General features: G+C 45.7%; 1 protein-coding gene across 3 annotated transcripts in view; it reads left to right on the plus strand.

The window, feature by feature from the left end:
• jade1 (jade family PHD finger 1) overlaps window positions 1–17,492 on the plus strand; it is a 191,883-nt gene that overhangs the window by 108,422 nt on the left and 65,969 nt on the right. For all 3 annotated transcript variants that reach the window (XM_072495560.1, XM_072495561.1, XM_072495562.1), the window contains 3 exons: window positions 1,240–1,314; window positions 5,597–5,682; window positions 9,722–9,879. In XM_072495560.1, coding sequence (XP_072351661.1) covers window positions 1,263–1,314; window positions 5,597–5,682; window positions 9,722–9,879 — 296 coding nt within the window. In that variant the 5' untranslated portion in view covers window positions 1,240–1,262. The remainder of the gene's footprint in view (window positions 1–1,239; window positions 1,315–5,596; window positions 5,683–9,721; window positions 9,880–17,492) is intronic.

Consider the following 17,492-nt stretch of genomic DNA (forward strand, 5'->3'; position numbering starts at 1 on the left):
CTGTATATTGTGAAACGGGATTGGTGTCACCAGTCTTGTGTTCAGCAATGCTGATCTTCATCCTCTGGATACAAAATACAGAGCACCCTTTTATGGTCGAAGAATTATTGCAAATTTTGGTGAATCCCAATTTGATTTTGGGCCTTTTTCTAAAAGCCCTTGAGGGTAGACATGAGAATTATCTGTTCAAGTGCCTTAATTCTACTGCTCTCAGCCTTAGTCAACTCTGCCTCCTTGAATTAGTTACAAACGATGTCCATAACTTGGCTGATGCACTCACCCAAGTCTGGTAAGCAGCGGAATAGATGTCCGCAGTGGGAGACAGCCTGTCCACAGCCCCTGTTTGAAGAATGGCCACTTGTGTGAGACACTGGAGGGAAGCCATGCTTCTGGAAGGAACTGTGATCCTCACTTGGCTTCGAGAGGAAGGTAGGGAATAGGAGAGAAAAGGATATCTCCTTGCATTTACATTTTCTGCGAGTTACTTGAACATTTTGTTTTGTTGAGGCTTTCATCCTCTGTAATATTAGGTTTATTTGAAATTGTCGGATTTATTTAATTTCCTCATCATCGCGTAGCATCAGTGTGGGGATAACTCTAGGATCAGGCCGTTGCAGAGTTTCAGTTGGAGGTACCAAGCCACCTGCTGACCTGGAACTGCTGTTTTGACTGCAAAGTGGTTTCTGTGTAAACATGAGTGTTCATGGCCCGGAAAATATGCAGCAGCTTACTGGTGGATGAATGCATAACGTGGCTGTGTGAAATTCTTCTCTGCTAGTTCAGTGAAGGTGCACCCCTTCCCCCTCCCACCCCCACCGCACTTAATGTTAACGAGTTTCACATCACTGGTATCGCACTGGAGAAAGGGATGGTAGGCCCTTGCCTATTCTGCAACATCATTTCAGTGTCCAAAAGTGACTTGATTATTGATCTTGTTTGTTCGCATTCTATTACAAAGAGGCCTAATTGCAGTTTGCCTGTCAGTAACGACCATTACGTTCGCTGCCTTCTGCACAGTGGTGCCGTTGTGATACTTGGCAAACCTCATTATGTTACAGTGCAAGCTTTCTGCCTTGTGTTGACTTACTAAGGACTAGCTGCTTCTTGCTGGCTTGAGGCGACAGAAAAAGATGGGGAATGCATGTACTTGGCAGAATTTCAAACGGTCTGGCCACTCTTTCGAGAAGCAGGCCGCTATCGCTTGGCCCTTGACATTAACCACAATCTCTTTCTTCACAGCCTTTGAGCCAGAAATTGAGACCATGAAAAGAGGTCGGCTTCCTAGCAGCAGTGATGATTCTGATGACAATGACAGTAAGTGTTTTGTTTGGTTACAGTGAAAGTGATTTAGCCTCCAGCTCACGTTAACCGCTATATTTGAGGCAAGTGAGGGAAGGGTGGGTTACATTCCTGGCCCATAGTTTTTGCATTAAAAACCTATTGAACTTAATCCCAAACTTCCCTTTCTCTGAACTACTCTCACTTATTATTCTTTCTACTTACTTTCCCTCGCTGCTTTCCGCCACCCACTCACCGTTCACTCCTCCTCGCTGCTTCCTGCTCACTGATTCGCTTTCCCAACCCACTCACTCGCACTCACTCACTACTGCCCTCTCATGACTCCCTCATTCCCACTAACTCACTACTCCCCTCTGCTGACCCCCTTGCACTCGCTCCCTGCTTCCCTCTCCCATCCCCCTCACTCCCACTCACTTACTACTTCCTGCTCCTGGCCACCTGACACCTACCCACTTACTACTTCGCTTTCCCAATCCCCTCAATCCCACTCGCTCAGTATTTCTCTCTCCCGATCCCCTCATTCCCACTCAGTCACTGCTTCCCGACCTCCTCATTCCATTTGCTCTCTGCTTCCCTCTCCCAGCCCCCTCACTCCCACTCGCTCACTATTTCCCTCTTCCACTCTTCACTCCCTTCAGCTCCCTGCTCCACTCACTGCTCCTTCCCCGGCCACATGCTGTTTCCATCTCAGCGACCTCACTCCGAGCAAGGGTTCAGAAGAGGGGCAGTGAGCGGGAAGCAGCGAGGGGGGGGTCAGGAGAGAAACAGCGAGGAGGGCAAAGAGTTGGAGGGTGTAAGGGGGTGGGGTGAGGGAAGCGGCGAGGGGGCGGTGAGCAGGAGGGAGTGAGAGTTGGCAAGTGGGAGCGAGTGAGTGGATTGGGAGAGGTGGCAAGCAAAGCCGTTGTGTGTTTCTAAAAAATGAAACTAAGCATGCGCAGTTACAACGCAGGTCTTGAAACATGTACAGTAATGACGCTAAAATCAAAATGGAAGACGTGCTAGTCAGATAAATTCCGTTATTTACAAACTGTTAAAGCGAAAATGAGTTATTTGAAGTGCTTTAAACCAGGGATATCTGGACACTTTGTTCACTGAAAACATTAAACTGCACCCCCAGTGGATTAATGGGTAAGTGGCACTGACCCTGGGAGAGTGGAAAGGCTGTAGACCTGATCCCTGCGCTGTGCTGAATTAACCAATTTCAGCCATGTTGTTAATCAAAGATTGACCAGCGTCCCCTGGGCTAGGGAGGTCATCCCTAGTCTTGATTACTGTAGCCTGGAATTGAGTACATGTAGATTGTCAGTAAGCCCTGAGCTCAGTGGGCCTGGTTGAACAAATTGCTGATACTAAACTGTACAGACCTGCGCTTGAAGAGGAGACACAGTGTGTAGAACCATAGACTTTTTAGAGGAAAAGGGAGGAAATTGGAAAATAAAGATTGTGTCCTCCAAAGATTGAGGGCAACGTGTATTTTGAAACCTGCATTGAACTATTGTAATTTCTATCCATTCATATTCATTCATTTTCTTTTTTCTCTTTCTCTCCCTCTTTTACATATTCCTGCTTTTTATAAAAGCATATAAACACATAATATTGGCCTTTCATATTCATATTAAGGGTCTTTTTTATGAATTTGTCCTCTTCGAGTGCAACTTCATTTGCTGCACACACTTATCCTGAATCTGGGAACAAAGGTCAGCACATCATGTAGGATTTTCACTCTTGTGTCGTCTCTCACCCTCACTGGTGACTTCTAATTCCCTTCTCTTGTTTCATAACCCTCAAAACGTTAAGGCTTGAATAAGTTATTCTAAAGTAAGAAATACCTCAAAGCAAAGTTCCTCTCATTACTTGTGTCAACTGTTTCACTGAATTCAGCTGTGTTTTACATTATTTAGCATTAATATCATAGAAAAGTTACAGCACAGAAGGAGGCCATTCAGCCCATCATGTCCATGCCTGCCCGAGGACACCCAAATGCCCTTTCAAATCCCACCTTCCTGCACCTGGTTCATAGCCGTATAGCTTAGAGCACCAAAGGTGCAGATCCAGGTTTAAGTTAAGGGTCTCTGCTTCCACCACCAACTCATGCAGAGAATTCTGGACACCCACTATCCTCTGCATAAAAAAGTTTTACCTCATGTCCCCTCGACACCTTCTGCCACTTATCATTGCCTTTATTTGTGAGATCTTGGCTTTGAGAATTCCATGTGTTGTTTCATCACCCTTTGCTGCCATAAGGACAAAATGAAAGGAACATTAATTTGAATGTCATATTGTTCGAGGTCTCTTCAGTGGAGCATGTCATCTAAGATAAAGAAATATGAGGATTTGGCTACATTGAGAAGATCTATTAAAATATCCGTGTTTGTAGTCTTTGTAAATCACAATGTAGTTAACAGTGCTGTTTATTTGTATTATAGGTGAAAGGCGCTGTCTAGTACCAAATTGATTTTTGGTATTTTTTTTCCTGGTTAATTGTCCATTTACCTATATCTAGCTGCTTGTTCATATCTATCTCTCCATTTGTATTTCTCTATCCCCCTCCGTACCATTACACCCAACCCTACTCTTTTTTTCCTCCTCGCAGTATTTACAGGAGTAGCTTGGCTCTTTGCTTCTTTCTGCAATTCCGTGCCTCTTCTCCTCGCTACTGTGCGGGCACAGTGAGGGATGCAAATTCTAAGTGAGTAGGCAGCCATCTTGCCTCTTGCCTGGCATTTCTGCTCAGGTTCTGCTGTGTTCCCTCCCGTTCCAACCTCGCCACAATAAGAACCTGTGGCCTCTCTACTCCATCTCCTGTTGCCACCTTAGCCTACTGTTCTTGGTAATGCTAGTATTCCTTGCAACCCTGGATCTACCATTACCAGTGAGAGGTCCATTCAACCCAGGTCAACTCCAGTTGCGACATTTGCTCCTCCTATGCCATACCTTCTCCTGATCTGTTGCTGGCTAACCAAAAGAGATTGATTGCCATGGTTAATCAACAACTCCATTCTAATTGTATCATGCGACCAGCAGGATGGTAACAGGTGAACTGGATGGACCTTAGAATCCCTCGCCGGTGAGACTTTCGTTTTCTGAGTCTCGCGATATTTATGTGCCCACGTCACTGCGCTCGCGGTTAATTCAGGTGCAAAATCCCGACAATAGAGAAAGAAAGCGAAAGACAAAGATAAAGAATCGCAGCGATTAGGAGAGAAATTGATGTGAAGAGACAATTTTTTATTGTGCCACGTAAAATCAGCTAGTATTTAACTAACTCTCCCTGCCACTTTAGTTCTATAATTTTGAAATGAAAAGCTGTTTTGAGATTTTCTGTAAGAATTTCTTGCATGCTCCATCGACTTCTCCAGCCAAGAATGCAGTTCAGACTGCAATGAAGCCCCTTTGCTCATTTGTACGTGAGCATGATTCAGGAGGCGGTGTGTTCAAACCCCAGTTCAGGATTTGAGACCCCGGGAGTTGTTTGTTGCAAAATTACTCCTAAGGATGGGACTAAAGTGCCTCCACTTGTCCATTTACCTGTTCCGGTGGTTCAGCTAAATGTGACGCGATCTGTTTGAAAACGGGTCAGGAGATTTGGAGTGAGGAAAAATGGGTAACATGTGATCCCAGTAGTTCCACGAGCAAAGCTCTTCGACATTCACTGTCCTCAACGTATTGGGAAAAGCTGAACCATTAATACTAACTGTAGGGATGAGCGGAAACAAAGTGCTGGAAAAGCTCAGCAGGTCTGTCAGCATTTGTGGAGTCTTCATCACGAAGAGTCTCGTTGGACTCAAAACGTTGGTTTCCGTTCCCACCCATGACGGGAATCGTCACGGGTGGGACGGAGAGCTTGGAGAGGCAGCCACAATACCATTGAGTTTGGGCAAGTCCGGTAAAACCCGCCCTTTAACTATGTCTCTCTCCACAGATGCTGCCGGTTGTGCTGAGTTTTTTCAACACTTACTGCTTTTATTTCAGATCTCCAGTATCCGCGGTATTTTATTATATTATTACAAAGGAGAGTGGTATTGTTTTTGATTCATACCAGTAGGAATCTTTAGCTTTCCAGACTTCCCTGCAGACAAAACCTTCCTGTCAGCCGTCAGCTCTCCTAAGTTAGTCGACTCTTACTTCTGAGTAAGAGGGGCGTGGGCTCAGGTCCCACTCCGGGTGCGAACCCATTAACTTGGCTGACATTTCAGTGCAGTCCTTTGGTCGAGATGTGAAACTGAGGCATCGTCTACCCAACTCGGGACCGATCAAAGTACAAAGGGAGAAAACTGCTGCTGATTTTTTTTTTTAGGTCACTCGACCTCCTGGTCCCAGCATTCCAGGTCACGGCACAGAAGAAGCTCCACATCAAGGCATGAAGACCAAAAACCATCCGAGGTAATGCGCTGTCCTTGTCTGAAATTTTCTCTCCTCCTTTTCCCTCTGTGTTCCTGTCCTACCACCTGAAGAGGTTGATTCTCAAATTGGTGTATGTTTAAACAAATAGTGGCTAAATTCCAAACCCTTCCGGTGCGTGAGCCTTGATAGTGAGAGCTGATTGACTGGGCAGTCGGGGAGAGGTGGGAGTTGGGGCGGTTTCAGTCAAACACACCCTTCTAGTGGTGGCTCCATAAAGAGATGGATGGAATGCTGATCAATTTTTTTCCTCTCTGAGCTAGAGACTTCGGTCGCGATTCAGCCGCCCCATTGCACCCAGCTTGGATCTGAGCGCAATGGGTAAATCACACAAAAACCCCAGATCGGGCTCTGTGCCAGGCGTCGCGCGGCTGACCGCGAGTCACCCGACTTGTTCTGCCCAGCACAATCTGGATCTCTCGCTCGCTGGATGAAATCCAGATCAGCATATTTAAATGGGTTATTGGGTGCCTGGGAGACCTCAGCAGGGCACCATTTAGAACTGGTCCACACAAACATGGACCAGGCGTGAAGGCACCTTGGGACGTCTCGCAGGCCATTGGAGACCCCCATGTGGTCAGGGACAAGGCAGGGTAGTATCCTGGCAATCCTCCTGCCACCCAGGCACCTTGGCACTGCCAGCCTGGCACTCTGGCAGTTCCACCCAGACACCCTGGCAGTGTTGCCCTGGAGGGAGCCCAAGTTGGCACTGCCAGCGGTCAGGCTCAGGGGGGGGGCCTAGCCAATTCGAGCGGGGCCTCCACAATTTACACAGCGTGAAGGGGAGGGGCTAGAAAGCAGGCGGCGGCCTTGAAAGTGCGGGGAGGTTGGGGGGGGGGAGATTGGAGCTGCCGATCAAAATATTTTATCAACACCTTTTTCCAATTTTCCAACTTAATCCTTTCAGCTTCCATGAAAGGTGGTTTAGGACATTTTATATAATTCAGACACAAGATTTAAGGGTCCATTTTCTGTTTTGCAAACTGATCACTAAATGGTAGCCATCATATAATCACATTGTCCAAGCTTTGACTTCCACCGAAGGCACTTTAACTTAAGATTTACCTCAGTTCCGGGAAGAAAAACCAGACTGAACTCAGTTAATACAGGCGACAAATATTATTACTGCTACAGGTGATATTTTGGGCATCTGTCAGGCGCCTCCTTTCCTTCTGAATGTTTGTTTTCTAAAGGTTAATTATATCTTTGAACACTTTCTTGCTTTACAACCTTCTGTGTGTATTGTGGCATACCTGCCTATCGGAATGTAGCTAGCACTCCTCCAGCGATGGCTTCTCTTCCTTAGCTATATCATCACCCCTGGGGACACCATGGATCCCTTCTTTGCTTTGTCTATGAGATGCTCCGAAGGGGCATCACCCACAACCACCAGATCAGTTCCCATATGTTTACTGGCAACACTCCACTCTCCTTCTCTACTGTTTGTCTTGACCCTATTTGCATCTCTGTGCTGTCAGCCTGCCTACCAATGTCCTTCAGCTGAACTTTGGAGAGACTGAAGCTGCCGTTCTGTGCATCTGACATAAACTCCTCGATCGTAACACCAAATCCACCCTCCTTTCTAGCTTCTCATGTTAAACAAGACCATCCACAATCTTACATCTCAACTGATACTTGAGCTTCAGCCTCCACACCCTCTCCATCATCAGGACCAGCTATTCTACGCCTGCAATCCCTGTCCTTTTGTAAGATAGTTAGCGCAGCTTTTCTGATTGCCCTAGACGGGAAATGCACCACTCAGACAATACTAATCGAACAAAGACCCCAAATTGATTCATTGTGTGTGCTGAGTTAGTGGATCCCGGCCAGGACAACACTTGACACCCTTGGTCTTGGGAAGGGAAGAAACTAGCTAGGATTCCCAATCCTGGCTGACTTTTGCTGAAATCTGACCTCTGTGAATGTCGAATGATGGGGTACCTTAGTTAATTAGCTCAGGCTCCACACCTGAAGAATGGTCACTTGACATGGGCACAAGAACATTTTGAATGCCAATTAACTTATGCTGAGGGGGCAGCACGGTGGCACAGTGGTTAGCACTGCGGCCGCACGGCGCCGAGGACCCGGATTCGATCCCAGCCCTGAGTCACTGTCCGTGTGGACCTTGCACATTCTCCCCATGTCTGCGTGGGCCTCACCCCATACAACCCAAAAAGATGTGCAGAGTAGATGAATTGGCCAAGCTAAATTGCTCCTTAATTGGGGAAAAAAAAGAATTGGGTACTCTAAATTTATAATAAAAACTTCTGTTCAGTAAGAATTAACAGCCTCAGGAGGCGAGAGGGAAAACTGGGAATATAAAGATGCCGATTGTATGACTGGACCTCTTTTGCAGATTTAACTTTTCAAAATTTGCCTGGCTTCTTCCTTTTGTGGTAAAGGAGTCATATAGTATGTGAACAAAAATTGCAGTGGAAATTTATTTACATACAGCTTTGCAGGTTTATAACCAAATTTGTCAGAATTTGCATGCCTGCATTAGAAATTGTGTTGAAATTATGCCCCAGCTACAAGCCTTTATTCTATAGGTGTTCTTTTTTTTTATTCGTTCATGGGAAGTGGGCGTCGCTGGCTAGCATTTATTGTAATCCCTAATTGTCCTTGAGGGGGCAGTTAAGAGTCAACCACATTGTTGTGGGCCTGGAGTCACATGTAGGCCAGACCAGGTAAGGATGGCAGATTTCCGTCGCTAAAGGACATTAATAATAATAACCTTTGTCACAACTAGGCTTACATTAACACTGCAATGAAGTTACCGTGAAAAGCCCCTAGACGCCATATTCCAGCGCCTGTTCGGGTACACGGAGGGAGAATTCAGAATGTCCAAATTTATTATTGCGACAAATATTGCAGGGGGCATGGGGATGAAAGGTTTCATAGTCAACAATGCTCCAGTTGGGCAATGAAGAGCCCAGTTGGTGTGGGAAGGCCTATGAGGATGTCGCATTGGGCGGTCAGTGGTGGGAGAGTGGATACGAGGCTGTTGAAGGCTGGAAGCCGTGCAATTAAAGCTCCAAGAATGTGTACAACCAGATAAGGCAACCATATAGTGCATTGGGGATGTGGGTCGGGGTGGAAGGAGGGAATATTGCTCCATTTGAGTTACCTTGCTCATCAGGAACCTTTCAGTTGAAGGAGTGAGAAAAATAGTCAAAGGCAAACAGAGATCTAAAGACATCAACAGGATATATGTGTGTGTGAGTGATTAGGATAGAAAATGGAGAGGGAAATTATCAGTGAACCAAAGACGAGCGAAGAAAGCTATGGAAACAAGCAAATGACATGGCAGAAGATAGAGCCTCACGGGGCAGCACAATGGCATAGCGGTTAGCACTGCTGCCCCATGGCTCCGAGGACCCAGGTTCAATCCTGCCCGGGTCACTGTCCGTGTGGAGTTTGCACATTCTCCCCGTGTCTACGTGGCTCTCACCCCCACAACCCAAAAAGATGTGCAGGGTAGGTTAATTGGCCACGTTAAATTGCCACTTAATTGGAAAAAAGATAATTGGGTACTCCACATTTATATAATAAAATAAAAATAGAGTCTCATTTAGTTGTTGAGGACAGATAATAATCTTTATTAGTGTCACAAGTAGGCTTACATTAACAATACAATGAAGTTACTATGAAAGTCCCCTAGTCGCCACACTCCGGTGCTTGTTCGGGTACACTGAGGGAGTATTCAGAATGTCCAATTCACCTAACAAGCACGTCTTTCGGGACTTGTGGGAGGAAACCGGAGCACCCGGAGGAAACCCATGCAGACACGGGGAGAACATGTAGACTCCGCAAAGACAGTGACACAAGCACTAATATAGATTATTATTATTAATTGCCCATGAATCATATCATCCTCTGAGATTCCAATTGATCATATATTCCAAAATGCCTGGTGTTTTGATGGTACAGATTTCATTGGCTTGGTTGAGTTTATCGAGTGATCCTGGATTTTTGGAACCAGCCGAATGAATGAGTAATTTGTGTCTTTTTTAAATTTTAGGTCTACAGAACAGATCTAATAACTGCAATGAAACTACATGATTCGCACCAGCTAAACACAGAGGAATACTATATCCTGGCTGATTCGTGGAGACAAGAATGGGAGAAGGGAGTTCAAGTACCAGTTAGCCCTGAATCTGTGCCACAAACAACTGTCAGGTAATTGAGGCAGACTGGAGCAACCGTATTTTTAGTTTCAGGTTTTTAATGCTAGTCATATTGCTCCTCTTAACTTTTGGAGGTTGGTTTGGTGTTGGGTGTGGAACTAGATTTCAGGGTTGGTTGTTGTTCTGTGCTTTGGAGGTGTGTGCAGCTTATTGTTGTGAGCCCTGGCCAGCATTCCTTTTGCACCGCATTCCATCAGGAAATCTGATGACTTCTTGGTGGGAAAGCTGGAGTGATGGGCAATCCTGAGCGGTACGGTTCAAATGCACCGTTCCTTTATCTTCCAGCTCACCACCACCTTCTCAAGGGCAATTTGGGATGGTGCAATAAATGCCACATCCTCTACATGAATTTTAAAAAAACTCAAAGATTTTCCACCCATCTCACTTGCATTGGGCTTGTGTAGCTGAAGTGTGAACAAGAATGATTTGATGGAGTTCATTAAAATGCGACCACTCAAATCAAGGTTTATTCGAGGCACCCTCGCTCAAATTTAAACAGTTATATTGACATACAATCAACATAGGATTGAGCTCACCAGTAGGGGTCTTATTGAAACATGAGTGCATTTCCTAACAATTGGAGCTGTATAAATTGGAGGAAAAAATATGTGAAGCAGGCAAAAGGTTTTATACAAAACCCTTTCAGGTGAAAAAGAGAAAGGGTTAGGTTATCTTAATTTGGACCTTGGTCTCCCAATTGTTGACATGTGCTTAATAACTGATAACATGTTTGTTGCCTCTCACGTTTGTCAGCAGTGATTCCACCCAGAGTAGAAATATAATGGCATTCGTAGGTTTTTCTCTTGAATAACAATACGTGTAAAAGTATTGAAACAATTTATCTGTCTGGAGGGTGAAAAATAATCCACGACAAGAACAATCCAATTCTAAGGATTGTCCTTAGCTCTGACTGGACTTAATCATTGGGGATTGTACCTCCTGACCACCTGCTTCCAACTGTTCCACCTAGGCAAACAATCCTTTTCCCTCATCTACCATAGCATAGTAAATAATAAATAATAGCTTAATGAATAAAATATTAAAACTCCTCCTTGCCCCTCTGCTTCCAAAATTACATCAGCAACAAGCATGGGTAAAAGTTCTCCAATTGAGAACAAGTTATAACATGTGCCCAGAAACTATGTTGTCTTCTTCAAGTATTATGCCCCTGACCTTATGTTTCATTCCCCAGTCAGTATATGTGGGAAAGCATTCGTGTAATGTCTTGTCAGGCTCTCAGACTTCTCAAAGCATCCACAGACACCACATTAGTTTAAAGCACAGTCACTTTTTTTGTTGTCGCTTGTTCTTGGGATAAGGGCAACACTGGAATGGCAATGTTTATCATCTGTCTCTTGTTGCCTTGAAAGGAATTGCTCGTGCAATTCTTGGAGTGACTTAGGGTCAAGAGTCAAATGGATGAGTTGAGGAAGTGCTGGCAGATCCCCTTTCCTGAATGCCAATGACCCAGTTTGTACTCATAGAAATTTAGCTAGCCCATAAATGACTACAGATGTTGCCATTGTGGAATTCAAATTTGGGGCATCTGGCTCGTCTGTTCAGAGAATTCAGATTTCCTTGAGAAATTTGCATGGCAAGGGAATACTGAATTGCCTGCTGGTCTGCGCTCCCGGGGGGATCGTAAACCAGTTGCAACTCACCTCCAGCTGGAGAACATTCTCCAGCCAAACAACTTTATTTCCCCTTTAATATCTTCAACATTGCGACGGATCAAAAATGTGGGAAAGCAATACATTTGGGGGGAAAAACGTTTAATATCCACACATTTAATCAGACTTCACAAAGAATTTCCATGCTGAACAATTGCTCAAGATATAATTTTCCATTCAACCTGTAAAAGTCATTTAGCAGGAAATGAGCTGCCCAGAAATAAATCCTATTGTACGCGCGGTGCAGGGGACCTGGGTTCTATTCCGACTCGGTGTCTGTGTGGAGTTTGCAAGTTCTCCCCGTGTCTGCCTGGGTTTCCGGGTGCTCCGGTTTCCTCCCACGGCCCAAGGATGTGCAGGTTGTGGATTGGCCATGCTAAATTGCCCTTGAGTATCTAACAGGTGGGGATCAGGGGATAGGGCGGGGGATTCATCCTAGATCGGGTGCTTGTTTCAGAGGGTCGGCACAGACTCGATGGGCTGAGTGGCCTCCTTCTGCACTGTAGCGATTCTATAATTCTGTGGAAAAGTTCTAAATTCTCTATAATCTTAATCTTGTATTTAGAGACGGTACCCTTTGAAGGCGGTGATGTGTACAAAGTGCTATTTTCTTCCGTGTCTGGAACTTAAGTCCAGGAAAATGTGTAGCTTTGATATGAATGAGAAATCCAATAGAAAAATTCTTACCGAGGAAGCAGGTCAAACATCCATTTACAGGAAGACGATTTGAAAATGTTGAGAGACAATTCATGCCAGTTAGTTATTATGTAGGATGCTCGCGGTCGATGCCAATGAATGTGGAGACGATGCTGATGCCGGCATGTTATTTCTCAGACTGTGAGGATGCCTTGACAATCTTGGACGAAGTGCCTGGTTATGGTTTTATTTTGATGAGTAATCTCACAGGGCTCAGAGTTCGACAATACCGTATCATTGAACATCACTGGGCTGCCAGTTCTGGAGCATGGTTAAATTCTAGCTTCGCAAGATGGATTTGGGACTGTTGAGAAATCCTGGTCATGTAGAGACGTTCTAACTTATTGCCCACTTTGAAGCGATTTAAAAAAAATCTCCAAACATGTTACCCCAATTCCGTTCACTGAGACTTTAAAAGATGCCCCATCGTGGATGGAACTTTCAATTTCAGTGGGGGCGCCGAATGGGTGCTAGGGGACTGACTGTTACACCCCCAGTTACGTATTAGCATTAATTCTCATTAGCTCTAGTGAAGCTCTGTTGTATTAAACGTGCTCACCGGAAGTGGCGTCATATGTCCTAGCGCGGGAAACATAGAGAGATCAGCCATGTAAGAGATAACACACTGTAAGTAAAGCTACGTTGTTTTAAACCTCCGTGCTCCCTAGTATCACACCTCCAAAACACAACACGCCCCCCCCCCCCCCAACCCGATTTTCCATTCTATTAACTTCAGTGGAATTAGATACAAACTGTTATTGTCCATTTCACCCTTCTCCCCATGGCCAGTAATGAGCTTTCAGGCTCCCGGAGCTATTGTTCCAATTAACAGCTGAGTTTGGTTAATTGTGGTTAATGGCCCCAGACCCGGAGCTGCCTTTGTTTATTTTCTTTTCACTAATGTACTTCCCCTTGGCACCGTACGTTAGCCAAAATAGCTTTCTGGTGCCTCTCCTGGAGTGGCAATGATGAGGGGTGTGAGTAAAGTGAGCCACAGTAACTCGAATGCTTCTTCAGAAAAAAAGCTCTACCATCTGCTCCAATAGTTACCACTGGCATCATCTGTAATTCAACTGAGATCAAGCTCTGGATAAGTGTGAACTCACCTCCCCTTTCAGCTCTTTACAATACCCCACACAATGTTTCAGGCAGAAAGCTTGATACAATGCTCAAAGTGCTTTAATTGAATGCCAGTGTTGCCATATTAGACTTGTATTCCATAGAACTGTTTCAAAACTGGTTCCATACTCCCCTGAGCAAAAAACCCATCCAACTTAAATTTAATTAAGCTTCTTTTTGTATGGGTGTCACCAGTGTTTCAAAGAGTAAATAAAACACATTCAAAACAAGCATCTATTTTTACAGGGAGTGGGGTGGGATGTGTATTGCTCACATCCCTATTTGAAAAGTCGGTCGGTAACTCGTCAACTTTGAATCTCTGATCGGCAGCGATAATACGCTGTGGGAAGCAGCTCTAACAACCTGCCCATCAGAGCTCCTGGACAATCTGATTGGAGTCACAGAAGCTCCAGAATCAAGTGGTGGCCACTGCTGGGACTACAGACTGTCCCCGAGAAGACAGAATATGGTTGGCCACTTAAGGGCCTCAATTGGCCCGAGGGTGGGTGGGTGGCTGATGCCTTATCTGTGCCCCCTTCCAATATGGGGGATAGGCCAGGGGGCAGGCAGGAAGGCAGTAAACTGACCACCCACTTAATTCTGCCTGCCCCCCAACTTTCAAATGCACAAGGGAATCATAAAATTCATCAAAGTTTACTTGACAAGTTTCCCCTTTGTTCTGAGCATCACATTTACCCGGATTTATAATAACACATAAAGAAAGAAAGGAAAGACTTTCATTTATGTCGTGCCTTGCACGATCATTGGACATTTCAAAGTGCGTAAGGGAGACTGTGGGTGGGATTCTCTGTTCCCCGAAGCTGATTTCGTAATCGGTCATTAGGCAGAGAATTACTTTTGAGGGGGCGGTGCCTGTTTGACGCAGATTCCATATCCTCCGCCCCCTCTGAAATGGCGTCATCGCATCGCGCGCCGCACACCGTTGGGACGGCCTCAGCGCATTACCTGAAAGCCCTCCCCTGATGTTCCGCCCCCGATGGGCCGAGACGCGGTTCACTTTTGGTCTCAGCCGTGCGGAATCTCGGCGTCGCGGCTGCGGTCTATGTCCAGCGTCGCCACAGTCGGGCGGGAGCCGTGCTACTGGCCGGGGTGGGATTCTGCGAGGGCTGGGGGTCTGGTGGGGGGTGGGCAGGGGGTGGCCAGAGGGGCACTATCTGGGAGGTCGTGTCCACGTACGGCCAGCGCCATGTTTTATGGCACGACTGCAGCAGATCGCCAGCGTGCACGGCCATTCTTCGGCTGTTTATTTTGTGGAGGTTGGGAATTTTACGTTGCGCGGCTGCTATGCCCCTCACCGGTCGCAGGATCGGTGAGGGGGTGCCGCCGATTTTTTCCATGTAAAACACCACAGATCCTCCGCACTTAGGGTTTATGAGGCTATGTTCTCCCACCGGAGCAGAATCGCTTCTGATTTGCACTGGCAATAGGAGCGGTACCCAGAAGTGATTCACACTCCATTGACATGAAAAATCGTGCGTGGTGAAGGTCGCAAGGGATTCCTTCGCGAATCCTGATATCCCGGCCGCTATTTAATAATAATCTTTATTGGTGTCACAGGTAGGCTTACATTAATACTGCAATGAAGTTACTGTGAAAATCCCCTGGTCGCCACATTCCGGCGCCTGTTCGGGTACACAGAGGGAGAATTTAGAATGCCCAATTCACCTAACAAGCATGTCTTTCGGGACGTGGGAGGAAACCGGAGCACCTGCAGGAAACCCACGCAGACACGGGAGAACTTGCAGACTCCGCACAGACAGTGACCTAAGCCGGGAATCGAACCCGGGACCTGGCGCTGTGAAGCAACAGTGCTAACCACTGTGCTGCGAATCCAACCACGATGTTTATAAACATCTAGAAGTGCTTTCACTTCCTCTTTTTCTCAGCAGAAAACACATAACTTGTGTTGATGTAATCAGGCACTGTCAGTCACAGCTAGATGTTTATAAACGTAGCAGTTAGGTTCACAGCAGGCTACTTGAGATGCATTCAAACATGAAGGGAAAGTCTGGAAGCTGTCAGTTACAGCTTACTAAAAGCTATTTCTCTTTGAGGTGAATATAAGCCTTGAAGATCAAAGGATCTTAGGGGTTTTAAAGCCATGTGATGTGGTTTTGGCTTTTTATGTAGTAACAGCTTCATTTTGACCCATTTGCATCCTTCCACTGGCACGGGGTGCGAACCTCGATGCCACAGCCAGCGGGGGACTGGAACATTGTTCTTTCACCAACACAGCATTCTCCTCTGCATTGGGAACTCCACTAACAGCGGCGGAGAATCAAGCCCAATGTGTTGTTTCTGCCATGATGCTTGAGGGATGAATATTGGCTAGGGCGCTGAGGGAAACTCAACAGCTGTTTGTTGTAATAGTGTCAGGGGGATTCTTTTGTCTCTACCTGCGAAGGAAGAGTTTCAGTTTAACATCCCTTCCGACAGCATTCGGTCAAGACCGTACTGTAGTATCAGCTTTGATTAATTAAATACATATTAAGCGCATTAAATACAGCACATACAGATCTTCAAAATTGTCCCTTTGCCTTTTTGTCTTGCTTGGACTAGATGGACTGAAGACCTCCTATGATGTTGAGGTTGAGGATGGCATAAATGCATCCGTTAGATATGTGTCCATGCCTTTTTCACCTGCAGTTGTTGAAACAACACTGCCGTTTCACTGGCACAAATTATCCTCAGAGCCACATCCCAAACAAAGTGATGAAATATTCTATTAATATCCCCATTGAGTGAATTAAATCGTCTTTGTGTTGGTTTTGTACAACCAGCTGCCAAAATCCGGGCCTTGTGCACCAGGCAGCCATTGCAAAGAAATATGTTGAATTTACTACTACCAGATCCCCGGGAGGCTTACGATGTTGTTTACAAGGTGCACATCGGACTTAATGCTGGTTACATGAGAATCGGATGCTGGTGGCACTAATTGGCATTAAACCAATAGGGAGGCTGCTTCAGTAAATATCTGGGTCAGAACAATCCTCGGGGCCCCACTGCTTGGCTGACTTTCATAAACCAGCCTTGGCTTGGCAGTAAAGGTTAGAAATACAGCCCAGAATTTATTGCCACACTCTCTAGAATTATTTACTTTATAATAGGCTGAAACTCTTTACCAGCATAAATCTCATGATTGCAGTTCATTGCCGTTTGGATTTCTCCTTTATCTCTCATCGCAGTCTTACGATCTTATTCTTTTATAAATGTGTTATACATGTATTTTGAAATATTTCTGATTTTTGTCCTTTTAGTTTGTTTAGTTTGAGTGCTAAGGTTATCCATAGAAACCCTACAGAACAGAAGGAGGCCATCCGGCCCATTGAGTCTGCACCGACTCTCTGAAAGAGCATCCTACTTCGGCCCACTCCCCGACCCTATCCCCATAACCCCACCTAAGCTGCACATCTTTGAACACTAAGGGGCAATTTAGCATGGCCAATCCACCCATCCTGCACATTTTTAGACTGTGGGAGGAAACGGGAGCACCCGGAGGAAACCCACGCAGACACAGGGAGAAAGTGTAAACTCCACACAGACAGTCACCCAAGACCGGAATTGAACCTGGGTCCCTGGCGCTATGAGGCAGCAATGCTAACGATTGTGCTGACCATTTTTGGGTGAGATGTTAAAACAAAGAAAAGGCTGTCCTCTAAGATGGATGTAAAAGCTCCATGGTACTATTTGAAGAAGAGCAAAGGTTCTCGCTGTGGTCTGTCTATCTGTCCTTTCTTTCCTTCTCACCTAGATTTTGTTTTGCTGAATGCATTTCACTTGCACTTTTTCCAACCCATCTGTTGTTTTTCCTCTTGTTTTTTTTTCTTCTCCCCGCCTCTTCTCTTAAAGTTGTTGAATCTTTGATCTGATAGAACTCCACAGGCACCATCCAGTATCTCACGCATGGGGCCTTGTATGAGCTTAGCGTGTGGATCACCCAATCTCTGCACATGTCTGTATCTTTCAGGGGTAGTCAAATAGGGATGAGTGTGGAAGACCTACCCATCCTCACAGCCGCTGAGGCCGGTGGTAGGTGCTGCATCGCTGTCTCATCTCAGGTCATCTAGGTCCATTCCGAATAGGAATGTAGCCTTGGTGC

The sequence above is a fragment of the Scyliorhinus torazame genome, chromosome 3 (assembly GCF_047496885.1).
Source record: "Scyliorhinus torazame isolate Kashiwa2021f chromosome 3, sScyTor2.1, whole genome shotgun sequence".
Lineage (NCBI taxonomy): Eukaryota > Metazoa > Chordata > Chondrichthyes > Carcharhiniformes > Scyliorhinidae > Scyliorhinus > Scyliorhinus torazame.